General features: G+C 45.3%; 1 protein-coding gene across 26 annotated transcripts in view; it reads right to left on the bottom strand.

The window, feature by feature from the left end:
• The window catches only part of RGS6 (regulator of G protein signaling 6), a 544,783-nt gene that overhangs the window by 31,796 nt on the left and 490,594 nt on the right, over positions 1-22,393 (bottom strand). For all 26 annotated transcript variants that reach the window (XM_072761912.1, XM_072761919.1, XM_072761924.1 and 23 more), the window contains 2 exons: positions 15,321-15,446; positions 7,555-7,741 (listed from right to left, as the gene is read on the bottom strand). In XM_072761912.1, the coding sequence (XP_072618013.1) occupies positions 7,555-7,741; positions 15,321-15,446 (313 nt within the window). The remainder of the gene's footprint in view (positions 1-7,554; positions 7,742-15,320; positions 15,447-22,393) is intronic.

Here is a 22,393-nt window from a genome sequence, read left to right as displayed (position 1 = left end):
ATTGCTTTTTACCTCTCCAAAATACCATAGGCATTATCTAAGAAGTATTTCCCTTTTCCTCTTCAAGGTCATGGGGTTTGGTGCAAGCAATCTATGCTCTGAAGCATCCACAAAGAAATTTTGGAATTTAGCTCTCTGGCGCCTTCTCTCTAGGAACTACTAGTCTGTGTGGTGATAAACAGAACCAGATCACAAACAACGGATCTGTTCTTTTGGAGAATGCATCCCTCCCTCTGCTGTTCGTCTCCCTAAAATAAAACCACCCACAGAATAAAATGAGTAATTCCTGGAGCAAGCAGTGCCATGGCATTCTTTATTAAATTATGCCTGGCATGGGAAGCATACCAGGAAATGCCCTCCAATTGAGGATTAATATCAGGAAACTTGGTGCAGTCTTGTGATACAGGCACACAATGCCACCACCTCCACCACCAGAGCAAAGGTGAACAGCCTTCATCAGGCTACGAAGACTTCTACTTCTGAATAAACTGGGATAAACGTAAATGTGTACTTCACATAAAAGCTCTGGCTTTTAAACAAAGCACATGTTAGAAGCCTTGCATTCCTTAATCAAGTTGCATTTAAACATCTTAGTTGAGATAATAATAGAAACTTTTGACTAGAGGCTTCTTGTCTATTTAAAGTAGGTGTAGACTTGCTGGTATATTTTTCATCTCTTTCATCACCCATCCTCATTTTGGTCTTGAGGTTGCCCTTTGATTATTCCATGCATGGATGATGGCTGAGTCGAGTTTCAGTAACTTAGATTGAGGTCTACTTAAGGGAAGGGGCTATGTATGTATAGTCTATGTATCTGTATATTCGCAGAACACATGACTCTTAGTGAGTATTCCAAGTTTTGCTGAATTAGCATATTGTAGAAATGTAACTTAACTGGTTTTTATTGATCACCTACTATATGTGTTCCCCAAGGTTGTTTGGCAAGATTTTTCAAAGTAGAAAGCCAAGGGACAAATTGTCCTTCTTTTTTCTAATGACAAGTGCAGCTCAGAGTATTATAATTCTGGACAGAGTTGTTAAGGAAATTTTTTTAAGACTTGAACTGCGCAGAACATTACTTTAGTGCTGTGAGGACTTATGAAAGGCAAAGAAAACCAAATTCTCATCAAAGAACTTTCAAGTTCAGAAGTGTTGGAAGGCCTAGATGGGCCTCGGTGAGGCATTTCAGCAGCTCCTGCAGGGCAGGAAAGTCCTAGGGCTTGGACAGCTAGGAAGCCAACACAGGATCCTGTAGGAACTGGAGGCAAAGGCTGGGTTGGTCTGCCCAGTTCAACTGTCAATCCATTTGATGGACAGATTTCCAATCCAATCCAATTTCAATGAAGTGTTTTCTTAGACCTGTTTTGTTTCATTTGTAAAGAATGATGTGCTCTTAGACAAGCTCTTTCTGATGGCAGAGTCATCCAAGTCTCCTGCTCTCTTTGCAATTTCCCTCACTATAGAACTTCACAGCTCACAGGTCAAGGTCTCCCAACTGGAATGGGAGAATGACTGTTCATGCAATGGGTGGATGGGAAGATGGACAAATAATTGAACGGACCCAGTGACACAATCCTGGGAACATCTGAGACTTTTTAAATTGAAGCAAGCAGCCACTGTGCCAGCAGGCTGACTCCCATCTCCCTCCTCTAGCCTTCAGAGGCTCTGGAAAGGGGTGAACGCCCGAAAAGGAAGCCTTAGGTTCTCAATACTTTCTGTGGTTTCATTTTCTCCTCCAAACACCACCGGCAAAGCTTTAGATTACATGCTCCAAGATTCAGACTTCTCTTGCTGCTGCCCACTACTCTCTGATACCCTCTCTTAGCTAAAAGCCTTCCATGCTTTCCTACTATCTTCAGGGTGAGAAAGTTTGAATTCCTCAGGATGACACTTGAGGCCTCTAGCAATTGGCTCCTATAAACTTTTTCTGCATTTTTCTCCTAAGAACTCCTTAGATGAGCAGACCTCTTGGGAGAATTTGTTTTTGGTCTAGCTTGGAATTATAAGACCTTGGGAATACTAGAGCCATTAATTTTGTGCATTCATACACATAAATATGTAGCACTTCTTACTTAATTCAAAAAAATTTCAGGGCCATTAGCTCATCTGGTTTCTCAAAAATCCTTAGAGGGCTATATAGAAGACATCATCCCCATTTTCTAGATAAGGAAACTAAGGCATGAAAGGTCAAGATTCTTGCCTGGGACCACATAGCAAAGTGAGTGGCCATGCAGGTCCTCTGATGCCCCGTGGCTGAAAACAGAGAATTCAATCCCTATCATAAAGAACTGAGTCCTTTCTTTCTTTCTTTTTTTTTTTTTTTAAATCATGGCCCATTTTCTTTTTTTCTCCCCTTGCAAAGCTAAATCTATGAAATTGGAACAACGCAGCAAACAGCTGAGGGCTATGGTCACAGCCCACAGACCTTTATGGAAGATTTGGTCTTGGCCCAAATTTTCAAAAAAGCCAAATGGATCAGCAAAACACAAGTTGCAAATGCGGAGCCCATGCTGACGGGGTGTCTTGTGAAATATTTCCACAGGAAGCAAACACAGGCAATTAACTTTGCTATAACAATGCATGTGGTCAGATAAAAAACAAAATCCTCCAAGAGAGCCGGCACCCGCCTCCCCACCACCTCCCATTTCAAAGGAATCCATAAATCTGGCTGAGCCATTCTGGCTACTGACCACTAATAGTAGGGCACACAGTCACAGTTCTATGGCATTCTGACCCCTGTGAGGGCCTTCTGAGAACCTTTGTGACCAGCTGAAGAAGCCACTCATAGCTCCTGATCCCAACTGGGAAGGATTTCAAAGGGCTTGGGTGATATTATTCCCATGTTGCAGATGAGCAAAATGAGGAATGTAAGCTTAAGACTTAAATGTACAATCCTAGACAAAGCAGGTGGCAGAAGGAGGATCAGAGCCTGCTTCCTGACTGGGCCCTTCTAAACAGGAGTTTCTTCAGCTCTCAGCATGACAACTGAGCCCTCAACAACTAACAATCCAGGGGCAGTGTGATCTGAGCAGCAGACACTTGGCCAATAAGTCAGGAGACCTGAGTGCAAGTCTAGACTGGTCATGGGCTGCTAAGGCTTTTAAGCTCTATTCCTTACCTGGAAACTTCTGAATCACACCTGAGTAGCTGGTACAGGCAGCAGTGCTGATCAGGAAGGGTAAGCAGTGAGAGCATCGTGGGACTGGTTGACTTCTCAGTCTGCTCTGTGACATCCAACACTCACTTGGAAACATTTGCAGATTGGTTTTGCTGTGCTACTGCACCAAGACAGATCCCCTCTGATACTCTCTCCCAAAGAAGTGGAAGATTAACCACTCCTGACCCTCTATTTTCTGCCTTTCTGGATTTCTTAAAGTGTTTCAATGATTTTCATAATATACTGTTAAGCACAGGGGCCTCAAACTGCAGGCCTCAAACTCACATCTGGCCCACTATTTCTTTATGCTCTGTGAGCTAAGAATGGTTTTTACATTTTTAAATGGCTGAAAAAAATTAAGAAGAATATTTCATGAAAAATTATATGAGATTGAACTTTCAGTACCCATAAATAAAGATTTTTGGAACACAGCCATATACACTTCTTTATGCTGTTTACATTGTAATGTTACAAGGTAGCTGTTTTTGTATCACAGAACTGAGTCGTAGTGACACAGACCATATGACCCACAAAGCCTAAAATTTACACTGTCCGGCCCTTTACAGAAAAAGTTTAGTTTTTTTTAACCAAACCCTGGTTAATGTAAACGGCAGGCTACAGAATCACCATATCTGCATAATCACCTTGTACACATAAATTGAGGAGGAAAATACACTAAAATGAAGATTATCTCTGGGTGCTAAACTTACATGCAATTATTTGAATTTTTTCGCCAAGCATGTTAAACAGAAAGATATAAACATATTAATCACGTTAGGAAAATAAAATAGTAAGTACTTATTCTATCTTACTGTGGACCAGATCATTTTAGTTATTGATGTGCTTCACTTCACCTGGTCCTTTTTCTGCTGCCATGTGTAGGTACCCCTGTACCTCTGTTGTACAGAGGAGAAAAGGAAGACTCAGGGAGTTTAAGTAACTTGCCCAAGGTCGCAATGCTAGTTAGAAGCACATTGTATGTTTACAGTGGAAATACACTTAAGAAACAGAAGGGGAACAGGTTGAAACAAGTTCATTTAGGAAGAATGTTTTATTTGAATTCATAGGAGATGAATCCTAACAGATAATAAGGAACTTAGAGAGGCTCTGAGTAGCCTGGTGTCCACTCTACCTCAATAAGGAGGCATCATATTTGTGGCAGTGCCTGAAAAATGGCAGAGCACTGTACTAATGAAGGTTGTGTATTCAGAAACTTGTCAAGGCACAACCTGCTGACTTCCTAAGAGTTCCTATCAAATCTTTCTCAAATTAGAAATAACATAAATGTCAAGAAGAGGGGACTAGTTGGTTAAACTATGGTGCTTCCACACAAGGGAATACTATGCAGCAATGAAAGAACCGGGAGATAATCATATTGTTGCTGCTAGTGTTGGTACTGTAGCTCTGAGGCTGCTGTGTAGTAAGGCAGTAGAAAGTGAAAGAGTAACGATGTGAAGTGCTAGTGCTATCATCTGTGGCATCCTTGGGAACCAAGACTCTCAGCATAGAGAAAGGAGGCACAAAAAATAAAAAGCAGAGGTTAAATAAAACCCCCTGTAATTTTCAATTTGAATAGAAAGTATCAGTATGAACTTATGATGTATTTTTAATCACAAACAACAACCACTAATTTCCTAGCTCTGGCCACTGAAAAGGTCTAGAAAGGATGACCAACCCATGAACAATGTGCACCTCCAGTGCCTAGATTATGGTCTCTAAGAACCATTTCTCACTAAGAGAAACTAGGGATCCTTGGAGAAATGGTTGATTCCAGATCTGGGGCTTAGCTTCTTTGCTGTTTGGGTGACATCAAAGACTACCCAGATCATGTTAAAAGGAGCCACTGACAGAGATGGCACAATCCAAGCATCAATAAAAATAATAAATAAAATGGACCCAAACACAGTAAATATGTTTAAATGTGTGAGTTTACAATGATATTAAAAGCAAAACAGAAAGCCCTAATTGGTCACCATTAGAAGATGATAGTAAACCACTCATTATTTTGAAAACTAGAAAATAAAGGGATAGAAGCAAATACTTATCCTATCTTTCCTATACAAATTGTATTATTAGATAATCTAATAGGAGATGTATTTGATTATTTGTATTTCAGTTAATAAATGAAGTGAGATGATAGAGTTAGAATATTACCATTTTGTAATTCCTAATTAATGAATGGATCTAAGCAATAAACATCAATATTTGTTAAAATCACGAGAGAAAACTAGACCTTATGTGTCTTCTGACAAGAAAGCACAACACAACTTATGAAGTAGTTTTGCTCACAAACATCAAATGCAAACCCAGTAACATATCTAAATCAAACTAATTTGTAGGAAATACAGAGGGTAGAAGAACATGTTAAATAGCACCACAGGGCTGTAATAAAAGAAAAAAAAAGCCAGGTTGTTAGAATCTCTACAGGACAAAGAATACAATTTCTTTATGGAATAAATTGCAAGGGGGCAAGGAGGGGAGTAGAGGGATACAAAGGAAACCTGTAGATTAAAAGGTATTTGAAAGGCATGTCAATATACTGCAATGTGTGGGCCTGATTTGGATTCTGATTTTAAGTTAAAGATTAAAAAATGGTATTTATGCCACTGCTGTAAATTTGAACACTTGTTTGGCGATATAAAGAGAACCCTGATAATTTTTAAGGTGTGATAGTGGTGCTGGTGATGCTACATACCTAGGTATTCACAGACAAATTGAGGAAATGTCTCAGATTTGCTTTAAAATAACCCAGTGGTAGCTGAAAAAGTAGGTGGGGACACAGATAAAATGAGATCAGTCCTGTATTGATTATTGCTCAGGCTGGATAAGGGCCCATAAAGGTTTTTGTTCTGCTCTTCCTACTTTGTCGCATGCTTACACATATCTATAACAAAAGATTAAAATAAGTCCTTCCTAACATCATGCCAGAGTGATAATGGTAGATGGAGTGCATCATGGTTCTGACCAGTATCCCTGGTCTCGTGTTTTATGAATAATGGAGAGTTGAGTTCTGTGTTTTAGACCATTCATCTGAGAGCCTCTCTATCACCTACAGAGCTTCTCCATCACTCAAGGAGCTTCTCTATCACCCAAGGAGCTTCTTCATCACCCACGGAGCTTCTCCATCACTCTCCTTATCAGGATACATCAATATGCGCTTGGGAGCATATACATAGACACATACAAAAAAAGATCTCTCATGACTTAAATATTTTGCCTTGAAGCTGCAAAGAGTGTGAGGAAGTTGCACTTTCCTAAAGCAATAACACTGAACTCTATAGAACCAAATCTGCCTGGCACCGACATTCAGCAGAACTCATGGCCAGGGAAAGAGAAAGACAGTTATGGTGTTGGGCTTGGGAGGTGTTTCTGTTCTGAAGTTCTGAGCAAATAACAAGGCAAATTTGGCTGACAAGGGACACTGGTTGTGTTCCTAAGCTATTATGTGCATCAATGCCACTGAGTTTCCTAAATTGGATACTAATGTCTGTAGGAAAGCAAACTATACAAATTCTTTATGTGGGGACCACACAGGTGAGAGAAATGAAGAGGACTGAGGAGACAAGAGTGAACCCTTAAGCCCCATCACCAGGTGTAGGATGGGTAAGGGGGAATCATAGTTAGGGGCCAGGAAATGGAAAACTGACTAGATTCTTATCTTTAAAAAACTCTGTTTAGAGTGACTTACATGGCTTCTGTTTCTTTTGCCAGCTTCCTCAGCAACAGTGCCCAGTTGTGCCAACCAGGCTTAGGAGTTCCTCCTGTGGGCTTCCTTAAACCTTAAACCTGGGAGCTCACCCCGATTCTCCCATTGGTAAAGTTCCCCATTTTCTTGTCTTTCTCCCCAACTAGCCTGGAACCTCCTTGAGGGTCAGGGCTTCTATCCTTTCTTGTGGTGTCTCATCACATAGCACAGGGCCTGGGATATAGAAGTGATCCCCAAATAGTAACTGCAGAGTTGGAAATCACTATGGAAACAGTGTAGGGTGGGGGTTATGAGAGTGAGCTTCATGGTTATATGTGGGCTTGACTCACCGCCCTGCCAGCTCACTGTACACACTTTGCTGATGTTGTGTTATAGTTTCTAGATTCTACTACTGACATTACAGGACTTCAGATTTTGTAAAACACTTTGAGATTGTCCTGGAAAAGATAACACATATAACTAAGTGCCTATCTCTCTGTAACAATGTAACACCTAACCTAGGAAGACAATCCTAGGAAGGAGTTCACCATGCACCTGCTTGGAATGGTTTCCACTGACGGCCTTACAAATATTAAAACCTGAAATTCTAGCTATACACAATGCCTTGGACTTATATTAAAGGTTGGATTGGTGGAGTGGACACATGAATATCCTCTGAGTAGGTAAGAACCACTCAAGTAGATAAGCAAACCTGGGCATCTTCGAATGTGTATCTCCCTCCATCTTTGACATTTTGACTGGTTATCTCGTAGCTATGAGAATCCAGGTTGATTGCACTCGGGGCCCCTGGAGCCAGAAACTCTTGCCAGATTTCTTCTACCCTCTTGGCCACATCCTGTAGGGGTTGTTTCTTGAGGTCTTGGACAGCCAACCAGAACCTGAAGTGGAAGCATAAAGAAAGTCAATTCCAGGGGGCTTAGCATCTGGACTCTGCAGGATGTGATCCCAGAACTGACATCCTATGAAATTCACTCTGCTGCATCCCCCAGCCTTCCCTGCTGCCACTGCCTAGGTAACAAAGATGATAGGGACTGCTGGAAATTCATAGGGTGATCCATTATTGTGGAGAACCGAAAGGAAGTGCCCATTAGAAAATCATTGTGCTTCTGGTTACCAAAAAAGAGGTTTCTTTCCCTTTATATCCATGTTTCTCAACCTCAGCAGTATTTCCATTTTGGGCTCAATAATTCTGTTGTGGGGCTTCCCCGTGCACTGTAGGATGTTTACCAGCAATCGTGGCCTCTACACAACCAGATGCCAGTGGTGACCTCTCCCTAAGTTGTGACAACCAAAAATGTTTCCAGATATTACCAAATGTCTCCTAGGAGGTTAAGTCACCCCTGGTTGAGAGCCAGTGCTCTACATAGGTGCCTGACACAGATAATGTGAATTCCTTTGTCATATCTGGTTGGGATCAGCTTGCAGCATCAAAATTAAGGGAATCACAGAGGTAGATAGAATCTTGGGATCATAGAGAATATCTGAGCTTAAGTACCCAGCTATTCATGTTGCAGTTGGAAAAGCAGCCAATTTGCAAGGTTAGTGTCCAGCATGATGCTTAGTATATAGTAAGTGCTCAATAAATGGCTATTGGATTGAAGATGGGCTCATGAGGAACAAAGCTGAAGAGGCATACATGGGGAACCTCTATGCCAAAAGAATACTGGAGAGAAAAGCCTCTTGCTCACTTCCATATGTGCCTTCATGAATTCCTCAGCATCAGCATGGCAGCGGCTGTTGGAAGAGCTGGGTGTGAGCTCTTTTCTGCTGAGAGCAGCAGCAAACAGAGCTAAGCTTGGACAACAGCTCCCTGGTCGTGAGGATGGTTCCCAAGGCAGCCCCGGGGACGGCTTGCAGCAGGACCCAGATCTGGGTAGCACACTTTGTGCCTTGTGAACAAGACAGGCCAGTGTCCTCATCAATGAGACACGAGGACAGGCCCCGGGCTATGTGGTTCCCACAACCACAGGATTCACACATACTCAAGTCAGTGAAAGGGCAGGGACAGAGAAGCTGAACCACGGCATGGTGGAAAGTGCATTCAATCTGTCATCGAATTGCACCCAAAGTAAGATGTACTTGTTTTTTCCTTTTTTTTTTTTTTTTTTAAAGGTTAAGCATGTTTTTCTGTTGCTGTTCCTAGAATTGTCTTTGGAGACAAGTGCATGGCCCAAAGGCGCCACTCAGTGGCTAACTGCGGGAATACAGCTCCATTTCTATAAGAAGATGTGTTTTTGTGTGTGTGTGTGTGTGTGTGTGTGTGAGTTATGTGCTGGGGCTCAATGGACTCCAACTCTTCCTCTGCTTTGCCCTTTGGGATTCTAATAATTTCTTTAAAGAAAATCTTCATGATTCTCTTGTTGGTCCTGAAGAGTGAGAGGCAGGGAAGGAGATTTAATGACCTCACTTGGCCAGAAGATCAGGAAACACAATTCTGTCCTCATCTTGACTATGCTGCTGCTGTCTTAGAATTGTGCCTTTCTGGGCATCTCTTTCCTTATCTGTAAAGTGGGTTCGAAGTGGGTGGCAGGATATATGATGTGGGCCTGAAGACGTCCCCACCAAGGTGTAACCAAAATGCTTTCAGGTCCTGCAGGTGGGAGCCATGGAGGGGTCAAGACGGCGACCACATGTTCAGTACCAGCCTTTCCTCCTAGGTGGCTGGGCAGAAACTGCCAGGGGTTCTTGCTGCTGCCATCTGTGGTCACCTGCCTCTCACCATCAGCCTGCTTTCTTTCTTCCACAGGTCTGGTGCTCATATTCTCTGGCAACCGGGGAGAGGACTGTAAGGGTTCCCTGAGCAAAGTGCAAAGGGTTGGAGGCAGAGTTTGAAAGGAACTATGAAGCTGCCTGGTTGTTCAGGCGGCCCCTGAGACTCAGCTGGGGACTGGGGCTCTTTCACCTCCCAGCCTCATGCCTCAGGTTCCTTAGGTCTCCCCGTCCCACCCTCCAAGTCTGCCATGGAATGAAGGAGGTGGCCGGAACACAAAGATGAAAATAGTCATCTAGTGATGACAGTGCCTCTAGGCTTTCTGTGTCTGGAGGGCAGGTGAGATTTAGGAAACCCAGCTCTAAAGAAGGAAGCTGGGGTAGGTTTTTCAAAGGACTGGGAAGAGCGCTCATGAGCAACTCACCAAAGACTAGGTGAGTCGTGGGGCTGGTAGGAGAAGGGCCCCCCTCAGGGAGTCGCCTCTGGACCGAGTCCCTGGGCTGGAAGCACCTTCTCTGGGCCAGCATCCTTCCCCAGGCTACTAGACCCTGTAGTTTCTCACACAAATGGATGGTTCCCGGGCAATTTCCTGCTCCCTCAATCAATGTCATGTGGGGCGTCACCTTCTGTCACTTGTTCCAGTCTGCTCTGAGGAGGAGCTCTCAAGCTCCGGGAAGGCCCTGAGGACCCAGCAGCTTCTGAGCTCTGCAGGCTCCCGTGGTTGCTGAGGCCTCAGAGCCCCTTTGGGCAGAATGATTTGGGAGCCACATGAAAGCACATCACCCAGCCGGGTACAGAGAAGGGCTAAAGTGGATGTGGATGGAGATTTCAGAGTCCAATGTGACAAAGTTTTACATGAAAGTGAAAAGGTTCCCTTGGTCATACACCAAGAATTTTTGAAAATAAAAGTACAAGAGGGAAACAACGGGCCCGTTAGAAGAGGAGGAGGAGGAGATGGCATTCCTCAGACAGCCGCTTTGCCCTCCCCGGCCTCCCGGGGACCCACCCAGCCTTCTGTCTGCCTTGGAGGTGACCTGCCTTATTCTTCTCAGGTGACAGCAAAAAAATGCTGTCACAACAGCATCCTGACATCCCATATGTGTTTACCGTCACCGGCCTCGAAGAACCTTTGTGTCAATTTGAAATTCAGAGCAGGCTGTGGTTTGCGTTTGCCATCTGTGAGCCCACGGGCCAGGCGGGAGCGTGGAGACCCCCGGCCACGCTGCCCCCCGGGGCCACGGCCCCCCACCTAGGGCAGAGGCCGGCCCCGAGGCTCGGACCGTCTGCCCTTGTCGGAAGCCTGCAGGTACTCCTCGTGGGGGCCGCGGCAGGGAGGAAGATGCCAGCCAAGCCTCGGTGGCTTGCGGCAGAAGGGCTGTCATGACTGGCAGGCCGCGAGGACTCGCTGGTATCAGATCAGGGAGACCATCTGTCCTGCTTCGCTGCAGCGGGCGCCGGCGTGCGGGCCGTGCGGCCGCTTCGGGAATGCGGGCAGCCGCTGGCCTGTGCAGGGAGGCGGCGGGGGGCAGAGGCCACGGGCCCTGCAGCCCGGGTGGGCCGGGGGGTAGTGCCTGTGCTGCCCCTGCCCCGGGGCGCCCCCTCTGTCCCCGGGACGGTGCTGATGAGCCCTGGGGTTCTCTCCTGGAGGCTGGCTGGAAGCAGGAAAACCACGCAGCCGTTGTCATCCTCCCTCTTGCCAGGGGCTCTGGGCAGCCCCTCACTTCTTACTTTACCTATTTTTTCCATAAACAGGGATTTTCATGGTTTAGGGAGAAAAAAAATCTAGCTTTTAGCTCATTCCCAGAGAAAAGCAAACTCCAGGCTGAAGGAAGGCTTTCTATGCCCTCTGCTGGTCAACAGAGACTCAGGGAAAAGACGGAGGCAGGTGACTTGGGGCCCCGGCTGGGCAGAAATCCTCAGGGGCCTGGCGGCCACCAGGCGGGCCACCAGCACCAGCGGCCACGGGCGGCTGACTCACGCTCACCGGGCGGTGGCTGAGGTGCCGAGGATTGCCACGGCCACGTGTGAGCCACCTGTGTTCCGGTTAATCAGGTGTTTGGTTAGCGGTGAGTCCCCGCCGGGTCCTCCTAGGACCGGGGGCACCTGGCGGAGAGCGGGGCTCTCCAGGCAAACCTGGCAACTCCCCCATGCTCTCTTTAATTGCTTCTCCCTTCAGCTGACACCGTGTGGAACTGGGATAATCAATCTGCAGGTTAGAAGAACAACCACGTCCTCTCAGGAGACGTTACAGCTCATAAAAAATGTAGGGGGAACGCGCTTTGCTGTGGGTTTTGAGTTTTAACTCGTGGCCTGCCATGCAGCAGAGGGTGCCTCGAGCCGGGGAGGACAGAGACTGGTATAGGGGAGGTGGACAGGGGGCAAGGGACTCCTGTCACCATTCTGGGAGAACTCAAGAGACGGGAGGACGAAGTCAGATAATGCACTCCAAGCCTCGGCTTCTCGCCTTGTGGATGAGAGCCCATGCGCATTCTACAGCCCCTCCGACCCCAACAGCTGTTTCTAGGGGCTCAGTCCAACTGAACGGAGCCCTGGGCTCAGCTCGGGGTGTCACAGGGAGTGTACATTCTCACGCTGTGCGGGCTGCAGCAAAATGCACTGGCCATGGCCCGTCCAGGTCCTGAGGACGACGCCTCTCTCTCATCTCACCTCCTGATGAAAGGGGACTTGAGCTTACATCGTTTTATCATAGACCTCTTTCCTCTAAGGATCCAGGGTGACACTTTGTTGTCGTGAGAGCGATTTCTGCGTCCTTTGGGGCTCCTCTCTTCTGTACTCTGAAGCTCTGGTACAGATTCCACTTGGTCACTTAACTGGCACTCCAGGTGCCGTGCAAAAATGTTATGATCTAAGTAGCCCTTTTGCTGGCGAGATGCGAGAAAGACAAAATGGAGATGCCCTTTGCAATGTATCCAGTCGAGTTCTGGTTTTTCTTTTTTTCCCATCCTCTGTTGCCAACTGCCTGGGCTGTTGATCAATCCTGGGAGAAGAGATGATCCCTAGCGTGGCCAACACAACAGATGGCAGGATCCCCGAGTTATGCCACATGATACAGCTCCAGGGGGTGCCATTCACATGGACCATGGTGCAGGTGCAACTGCAGCGCCCCCGTGACTGCCCTGGAAAGCTCTGAGTCCTTGCATCCTGGGTCCTGGTGGCTGCTAAGCCAGTAGCTGTGGCCAGAGGAATGAATACAAAGAGGAGGGGCAAAACCACCTGGTTCTGGATGACTGAAGAGTCCTAGGTAGCTGTGTGATTTCAAACTGAACTTTCCCCCATATATCCAATTATGCTGAATATCATAAAAGTGGAACTTGGGTCTCCAGAGAGGATTTGATAAGCTCTTGGGCTGTACTTTTTATCTCCGGCTGTTCTATTTTCTTTATCCTCTCTCCTGCCATGGATCAGAGGGGGTCCCTCTTTAAGTGTGGATTTATGCATTCATGCCGGGGGTGTAGATTAGCCACTGGCACACTCGCAAGCCCCCCCCCCCCCCCCAGCTCTTTCACTCAAGATTGAGTGTAGCCTCCTGACAGAGGAGGAGGGAACTGGCAGAGGGACAAGAGGTAATGGCAGGATGAGGTGCTGAACACCTGCCAGGGACATACTCCTCCAGGCCCTCCTGGCCTTAAATGTAATGCATTTTTGTTACACTAGTTTGAAGCGATGTGTGGCTCTGGCTGCACTCAGACTGGGCACAGACGTGCTGAGCCAGCAGACGCTCCTGATCAAAATGACCCTCAAAATGACCAGGACCCTGTGGTCATTCTGCAAAGTCTGTGTAATGGTGCAGGTGGCCGAGGATCATAAAAGGCCACTCGTGGGCTGAGAAATAATCCGGTAAAGGAGGCCTCTATACGACTTTATTTTGGGGGCCCCACAGGGGACAGAGATGAAAAAGAGAAATGGGAAAGCAAGACTCCCAGGGGTGGCTCCCGGGGACCAAGCTCTGCGTGGGTCCTGGGCTGGTGCACAGAAAGGCTGTCTGAGTGCATCATGCTTCCTAATCAGGACCCACCTCTGCGCACAGCCTGGGAGGCTGGTTCGAACACTGCCCTAATGAGGAGTTTTAGAAGTCAAGCCTTCTGTTACAAATTTTGATTAGGAATTGAAGCAAAGCTCTGAAGTGTGTTCAGAATAACGCCTCAGCGTAAGGAAACACCCTTGTGTCCTGACCTGGAATCAGATATGCAGCCCTTATCTGTTTTACGTTAGGTACCTGGTTGCCTAGAAAGGCCTGGATACATACAGTTAACTGGCATCTATGCGTCCTCCTGGGACTATGCGATGTGGGAGTCCCACTGCCACACCTTTGCTCGTAGGGTCTTCGGCTTAGAATACTCTCCCTCCTTTTTTGTCTATCGGTATCCCGTGTATTCTTCAAAGTCCAGCTTATGATTTGCCTACTCTGGCTTACATTCATGCCTCCCTTTTAAAAACATTTCCAAAAGAGTTCTTAGAGTTTATACTCATTTACATTCATTTAATGATTTAATAGTTTCTTGTGTTTTCTCCTCACGGACCCACAAGGTCGTTGTAGGCAAAGATCACGTATCTTGACTTTTGTGCATCTCTCAGCAAACTCTTGCAGGGCTTGATACAACATAGGTGTGTGGATAAATATCGTTTGATTGATATATGGGACTGATATGGTCTCTCCTGCCAAATAAATAACATGGACTTTGCACATTTACACTGGAGTGGACAGTTCTTTGCCCACAGTATATGCTCTGACTTTTTAAAGTTAAAAAACATTTTAAAACTTAATAAAACCACCCCTTCTGGAAAAAGAAAAAAACACTAGAAGATGGGAATTTACCTAGCATACAGAAAGGAACCTGGTACCATGAAAAAACACTGAGATTTCCATCTGAGAAGTCACCAATTTGCTAAGATCACTAAGGGGGCTCCGACCAGTCACCTTCTCCATAGATCTCTAGGTCTACTTCTAATACAATAGAAATCTGAATAAACCACAAGTTCCCAAACTTTTCACGACAGTGGACCCTTTCCCTTTGAATGCTCTCTCCTCCCTTTCTCCATGGACTTCTTGTCCTGAAAGTTTTGTTTTTTCCTTCTACCAAACAGTAATTATTAATGCATCAATACATTTTCCCTCATCTTGATTAGCTGGAGACCAACAGCAACCATCAGATGTTCTCATTGGCAGCAGGTGACCAGAGCGACTGTTACACGGAGTTGATAGCATCCCTCCAAAAGGAAAAACATGTTTTAATTAGCTTTTACAATTATGTCTCCAGGTATTGAACTGTATCTACTTTGGCTTTTTGAAATTCTGAAATGAGCTCAGGGATCCCTCTTTTTTCCTGGTTAGCCTGTCAAGCATTTGGGATCCCCAAGTGAGAAGTTTTGAAGGCGAGGCTCTCGAGCTGCCTTTCCACTCTGCAGCATTATGGTTCTCTGGTTTTAGCTAATGCACGGTGCCATCAAATGATCATGTCACCATTTGATCATTTACTTATTACGGGAGACATGTTTCCAACAGCTTGAACAGATGTCACCTGGACTTACAGAACAAAAAATGCTGGTTTCGAGGAGTGCTGACATGGTGATACCAGAGCTGCACATCAAGTCTCCCTTCCCTACTCCTGCCTGAGCCAGGTTAGCTGGGATGTGAGTCGGCACCATCACATTTTATTGAGAAAGGACTGAACATGTGACTCTCATATACACGCTCGGCACGCAGCTGCAGCCTTTGCAAGAGTTACCTGAGGTTTTCTGAGCTGAACTCCGACTCCAGGAATCTCCGGAACTGGTCCCGCCCCACCTGGTCCTTTAATACCTCGTCGAAAGAGAAGCCCCATCTCTTGACTCGCTGCTGGCTGGGCTCTTTGCTTTTGAGGAGAACAAAGGTTTAGAAAAATGATCAATGCCAGGCAAAAACCTGTGTCATATTCCCTCCGCCAGCTCAAATCTGTTTTTGCTGCCACACACCGAAGGGCAACGTCTCAAATTTAAGTGATGGATTCTATAAACCTGCACACACGCCAGATGCAGACTTTGCACAACATCAGCCAACAGTAAAACGTCTCTTTGGAGAAGGCATTTGAGGGTCACCAGGATACCCACCTAGTGGCCGCTGTCTCAGGAAATGAAACAGCCCCGTTGATTTGGCTTCCCTTCCCATGGCCTGGGCCTGTCAGTAATAGCCCAACTCTCGACTCTACCACCTTTAGTCTCATTTAGATCTGAGTGACATGAGAAGGGTCAGAAATGCATCAGCTCATCCAGGATAAACCCTACCACTTGCTTAGAAGCAGAATGTTGTGTCTCTTGGACAACCACCTGCTCAGTGTTTCCTATGTTCCAGGCATTGTTCCGAGCATCTTAACTCTGCTAACTCACTGGGTCCTCATTTTACAGATAGGGAAACTGAGGCCTAGTGATCGTTTGCCCAGAAACACACTAGGAATTGATGGGAGTCAAGATGAGTCCAGACAGTGTGGCTCCAGAGTATAGCTCTTAGCCTGGCTGTGCTGTTCCACACCCATGGGACCCTCCTCAGACCAAAGGAGGGGTTGGTCTTATTCTTTTGCTGTCAGAAGATAAGACTATTTCCTTCAGCTCTGTAGTTCCATTTGCAATTCACTTGTGTACATATTCCCCTGACCCTTCAAGTAGAAATAGGGTCCTAGGTCATAAGCCACATACCATAACTGCCCATAGGACAGAGATCAGGACATCCAGATAGCTGCAAGTTCAGCCTTCAGCAGAAATAAGGTAGTCTGGAGAGACAGGATGCCCTGATGCAGTAGTTTCTTAGGGTGGCCATAACAAAATATTAACCTACTGAGTGGCTTAAAATAACAAAAATCTATTCTCTCATAGTTCTGGAGGCTAGAAGTCTAAAATCAAGGTGTTGGCAGGGCCATGCTCTCTCTGAAGGCTGTAGGGGAGACTTAGTTTCATGCCTTTCTCTTAGCTTCTGGTGAAGCCAGCAATTCTTGGTGATTCTTGGCCCACAAGGCATCATTCCAATCTCTGCCTTTGTCTTCACATGGTGTTCTCCCTGTATGTCTATTTTCATGTGGCACGCACTCTGCCCATGCATGTGTCTGTTTTCTCTCTATATAAAGATACAAGTCATATTGGATTAGGAGCCCACCTACTCCAGTTTGACCCCATCTTAACCAACTGTATCTAAAACAGCCTTATTTCCAAATAAAATCATGTTCAGAAGTTCTGGGAAGGATATGAGTTTTTGGATGACACTACTCAACCTAAGTACATCTGGGTTCCCTCAACTATCCATTATCCACGGTCCTGTTTCTACATGTGGATGCTCCACATCTGTTCCTTTTGTCCTAGTACATTTGGCCATTGGGATCTGTTCAATTAAGAGCTTCTTAGACACAGCTTCTCCAGACATGTGTTTCCTGCATCACTTGGGTATTTCAAGCATCACTCTCTTTAAGGTTCAAGATCAGATTTGAACATGTTGCTACCACTGAATGGTTTGTGTGGTTATAAAATAATTTTGAAAATTAAAACATCTCTGGAAATTCATCACCAGGTTACTGGTACAATAACTTTCCCTTGGCCTAACTCCAACAAATAATTCCTGGAACTCACAGCCTTTGTTTCTAATCATTGCATAGAAATGCCTCCTTATGACGTATGTTTGTTTACAGTTTGCACCATTGTTTAACCTTTCAAGGGTATGTCATTGGCCCTCCAGCTACCTTATGAGCTCTTTGAGGGCAGAGACCATGTCTCATGAATCTTTGTGTTCATCATAGGGTTTTCACACCTCAAATGTTCTGCATTAAGAGGAAATCAATAAGAAAATGTGTATAGTGATGTGGATGATATGTCCTTATCCTGACAGGATTTTCTAATTGCTAGGTGGATGCCTTTTCTTTAATTTGTCTTCTGTGTCCAGTTCTCACCAAATTCCTATGGCCCACTGGGCAGCCCAAACCAGCAGGGAGCAAAGACAGGTGGCTCCCCAGTGGAGTCCATCTTTCATTTCCACTGATCTCCCAGCCTAAGCATGGTAGAAATCCCCCACATTGAGAATAAGAAAGCCATACTCAGAAGAAGCAGCCATCTGTAAAACATTTCTGCAGAGCCAGTGTAATGCTACACAAGGAGATTTCCTTACTGTGGTCCCTTTGAATCTCAATATAAGCCTGCAGAGTGAAGATTTATATTCAGATGTCCAGAGCTCCAGAGAGGTCAGAATGCCCAAAGCCACATGGTTGGTAAAAGGCAATCTGGAATTGGTACTTGGTCTGCCTGTCTCTAAAGCCTTTCTTTCTTTCCCATTACCTTGCCTTTTATTACATTTCCCTCATTTGATATCCAAATGAAGATTTAGGGAATGATGTAAATCATCTTGAAAATACCTTCGAGTCGTTAGAAAAATTATGAAACAAGGGACAGTTCCTTAAACAGAAAATATCCAATGATGCCATTTTAGGATCAAGGCTATTGAAGGAACAATGGCAATTTTATTTGATGCCCCAAGAACGGCTGTGGGGTCCTGACTACTCTGATGGCAAGTGGTCCCGGTATGTAATGCTGTGTAACAAATCGTCCCCAAACTCTGGCTTAAAATGGTGATTTATTATTCGTTCTCACTGTCCCCTGGGTTGACTGGACTCAGCTGGGTGGTTCTCATATGTGGTCTTAAGTAGCTGTAGCTAGAATCTGGGGATGGGATCATTGGAAGGCTCAACTGGGCTGCACACCCAAGATTGTGCATCACATGGCAAGGGATACTGGTTGTTTGTCAGGAGCTCAGCCGGGGTTGTTGATGACATGGTCTCATCGATGGCCTGGGATTCTCACAGCATGGCCGGTGGCTTCCAAGAAGGAATGTTTCAGGAGCAAATGTCTTTAAATGACTGAGGTATAAGACATAGAGCTGCTTTATGACCTGTTCTCAGAATGTTACTTCTGCCACACTCTATTGTTCCAATGAGGTTCCACGGCCAGCCCAGGTGAAAAGGTAGGGAGGTGTCACCTTCTGATGTAAGAAGTAGCCCATGCACACAAAGAGGGAAGGTGCAGATGGGGCCATATTTAGAGACTGACCACCACAGGGAAGAAGCTTGACTAATATGCTGGACTAATACTTCTGTCAGACTTGCTGAGTATAGGCAGTGGTGTCTGGGGATAGTCGCTGCCTCTCAGCAGGTCAGGCTGCCTGGTAGTTGGGTACCTAGGGCCGAGCAGGATAAACCAGATTCCTTGTGGTTCTTGGCTCATGCACCTGATGTCCAGTGGAGAAAGAAAGATAAACCTGAATCACATGGAGAAAGCAAATTATGAACCAAAATTCTGGCAATGCCACATTTTTGTTAGATCCACTATCTGGTTGATGGCATGACCAGGAAAACTTTCCAGAGGCCTTCCTGAGATGCTCTCCTGGTGGTATTTAGACTACAGGGTTCTCTCCAACTGCAACCTGGCAACTTTCGGCTGATTTTTCCTCCACGGTGAGCCCTGGCTGTCACTCTTCTCTTTAAACTTTACTTCTCAGAATGTTTTATCAGATAGACATAAATAAGATGTCGTTTGCCCATCCCTAAAAGATCTCTGAACAGATCCTTGGATTTCTAGATCTAATAGTTTATCTGAGAAGGAGAAAGGATTTAAGTACAATTTTCTGTTATTTATGCTATATCCTGTATCACCTTGCCAGTTATCCTGTTAAGTCCCGTTGCTGTCCTCTACTGGGCTGTCTATATGGCAGAGACAGTATGATGAACTCTGTAGAATACAGACACTGTGTGATGCCCCCTACTCTGGACATCATAACGAGTCTGCCCTTTGCAGACTTTGAGGAGCTCCTTGCTCAGGCCCAGTAGAAATCAAAGCCCAGCTCAGACTAACCTGAGTTCCCAAGGGGAGTCCTGCTTTCCTACCTATGGCCTCCACTTTTCAACAAGCCTCCCACAACCCGCCACTCATCTTCACCCCAAATCTCCTTCCCATGGGGTGTTGGAGGGGGTAGAAGCCTTTACTAAGATTCAAAGGTCTTGAGAAGGGGGCTACCTATTGCACCACCCAGCAGCAGACTTTTAAAAAATCATATGCTTGACTTTCCTGCTTTTGCAAAGTCCCTGGACACCAGCAGTACTAGGGCTCCTCCTGGCCTTGCACCAAGGCCTGATCTCTCCCACACTCTGCTCTCCCTTGCTTCTCACAGCACTTCTCACTGCACTTCTCACTGCTTCTCAGTGCACTTCTCACTGCACTTAAGTCTCCCTTCTCAGAAACAAAAAATACATTCTTCTCATTTTCTTATGTCACAAGTCCCTCCCCTTGTTTGAGTCTCTGTCAGCCCCCCTGCCTTCAGAGCCTGATTTTTGTGCCTAAGTGGCTTAACCATGTCCTTTGCCAAATGAGAAGGAATCCTGGGGCTGGGAGGGAGGATAGCATGTTTTATGCACCTTGTTACATTTGCATCTTGAGAGATCATTTTGTTTGGAAGCAGCACATGGTAAGTTCTCAATACGTATTTGCAATAGTCACTCCTTCATCTAGCCTCCTTCCAGTCTATACTTTTTGAATGCCTACTATGTGTCAGACATAGTCCTATTTCAGTTTTATTTTAAGTCCTAACTAGAAAGAGAACCAGGGGGAGGATGTGCTAGAGAATAGCTGAATGGGTGGCGTGACCACTAGAGAGTGAATGATCACAGCAAACCTTTCTGAGGAAGGGTCACCCATACTGAGTGAGACTCAAATGAGAAGGGAAACCAGCCAGGGGAGGTTCTGGGGAAGTGGTCCAGGAAGAGAGAACAGCAAGAGTCTGGAGTTCAAGAAAATAAAATTAAAAAGAAAAAAAGTCCATAGAATGTAGAGGCAAATAAATTTGCCATTAGCAGATGATAAACTGAGGAATTTGGGGAAAGTATAAAGCAGATGGACTGAACTGTTGTCAACTGATTGAGAGCCACCTGATTCTGGGGCCATCTGGAAAGAAATTAGTTGCGTCCCCAGAAGCCTGGGAAAACCCCAAGCTCTGAGCAGTAGGACTGGAAGTTGAGGCAGTTGGTGGGCATTGGACAGGGGACATACGGAAGAAACTCAGAAATATGGACCAGATTTAAAAAAAGAAGAAGAAAGAAGAAAGAAAGAAAGAAAGAAAGAAGAAAGAAAGAAAGAAAGAAAGAAAGAAAGAAAGAAAGAAAAAAAGAAAGAAAAAGAAATATGGACCAGAGGCTCCCTATGGCAGAGAGGGTCTCTTCAGCAAATGGGGGGTGTTTTCCAGTTAGCTCCTAATATGGGTAATAAAACCAGAGAGTAGTGCCTCTGTAATCTTGGGTGAACAGCAAATATAGATGGGAAAAGCATCTCAGCAAAACAGGGAAACTTCTAACGACTTTCAGTTTTCCTCCTACTTTTCTTTGGCTTCTGTAGTCTAATCAGGATCCATATCACCCCTCAGCAGAAGGGAGAAGAGTGGACTTATTGGGAACATAAAGACAAGAAACTGAAGAACTTCAGAAACCCCATCGGGATCTGAGACAGAGCAGAACAGCTTGCAGGGATGTCAGGCTAAGGGAAGGTGGGGCTCGACCACCTGTCCTGCTCTGAGAGGAGTCTTTCAATCTGCTCTTGGCCCAGATGGCCAGGGCCCAGAGGCACACCCTTCTGACTGACCTATGGCCCCCCATAACACTCCAGTGAAGCCCTACAGCCACATGGACTGCTCAGAGGAGAGCCTGCGGGGTGGTGGTCAGAGGAACTCTGGGAACCACACAAGGACTTCTCAAACTGCTGTGCCTCAGAATCACCTAGAACACTTGCTCAAAATACAGACACCCAGAACCATTCTGGGGCATCTGTCTTCTTAATGAGCATCCTAGGTGAATCTGATGTACCCCATGCTTTGGGAACCACAGACCCCCAAAGTTACTGAGGGAGTCCTCACTAGCTATAATCTAGTCCATCTGGATCAGGGCTGCCTTTTAGAATCAGTTGGACAGATTAAAAACAAGCAAACAGACAAATAATGCCCCACTGACAGAAATTTTTATTTAATTGTCCCAGGGAGGGGACTGGGCATTGTTTTTTATTGTTGTTGTTTTTATTTTCTGTTTGCTGTCTTAATAAACTCTCCAGGTGGTTCTAATGTATGGCTAGAGTTGATAGCCAAGAGCTTCACTTATGAAAACCAACAGTCCCTCAAATTGCTGGGTATATGAAAAGACAGGCTGATCTGCTCTGAACAGTGGTGATTAGTCACAGTGATTGATTCTGTGATAAAAGATCACCAATGAAACAGACTGTCACAAATAGAGAGGAAGTATGAAAACCAAACCAAACCAAACCTGTATCACATCCTCAGAGGGACTTAAAAGGATACATATCAGAAGAACAGAGCAGACTACTAAGAAAAAGGAGTCCAAGAAGTATTAAGAATTCTTGGAAATGAAAAGTGTGATTGTTGCTCAGCCCTCCCAACACTCAGTAGGAAAAGAAAAACTCGTGAAGTATAAAATCACAGAATGGGCATCACTGAACACCAAGCTGGAGGCTCTGAAGAGTAACTCAAGGAATTCTATCCTTGAATATAGACTAAAAGGACTAAGAGATGGGAATTATAAAAGAGAAAAGAGAGATATGGCTGCTCCATTCCAGAGGCTGAGTTTCTACCAAAGGATTTCCTGAAAAGAGAGGATAAAACAGAAGAAAGATTAGTAGTGATTAAAAAGAAAAGGAGAGAAAAAAACCTTGAGTTAAAGAAAGATTTAAATTCTTGGATCAGATTAGAAGAGATGATATAGGACACATCAGAACTATTAGAAAAAAGATACTCATCTAT

This window comes from Vulpes vulpes, chromosome 6 (assembly GCF_048418805.1).
Source record: "Vulpes vulpes isolate BD-2025 chromosome 6, VulVul3, whole genome shotgun sequence".
Taxonomy (NCBI): Eukaryota; Metazoa; Chordata; class Mammalia; order Carnivora; family Canidae; genus Vulpes; species Vulpes vulpes.
Note: the sequence above shows the minus strand (reverse complement) of the source record. Positions and strands in the feature narration are given on the sequence as shown.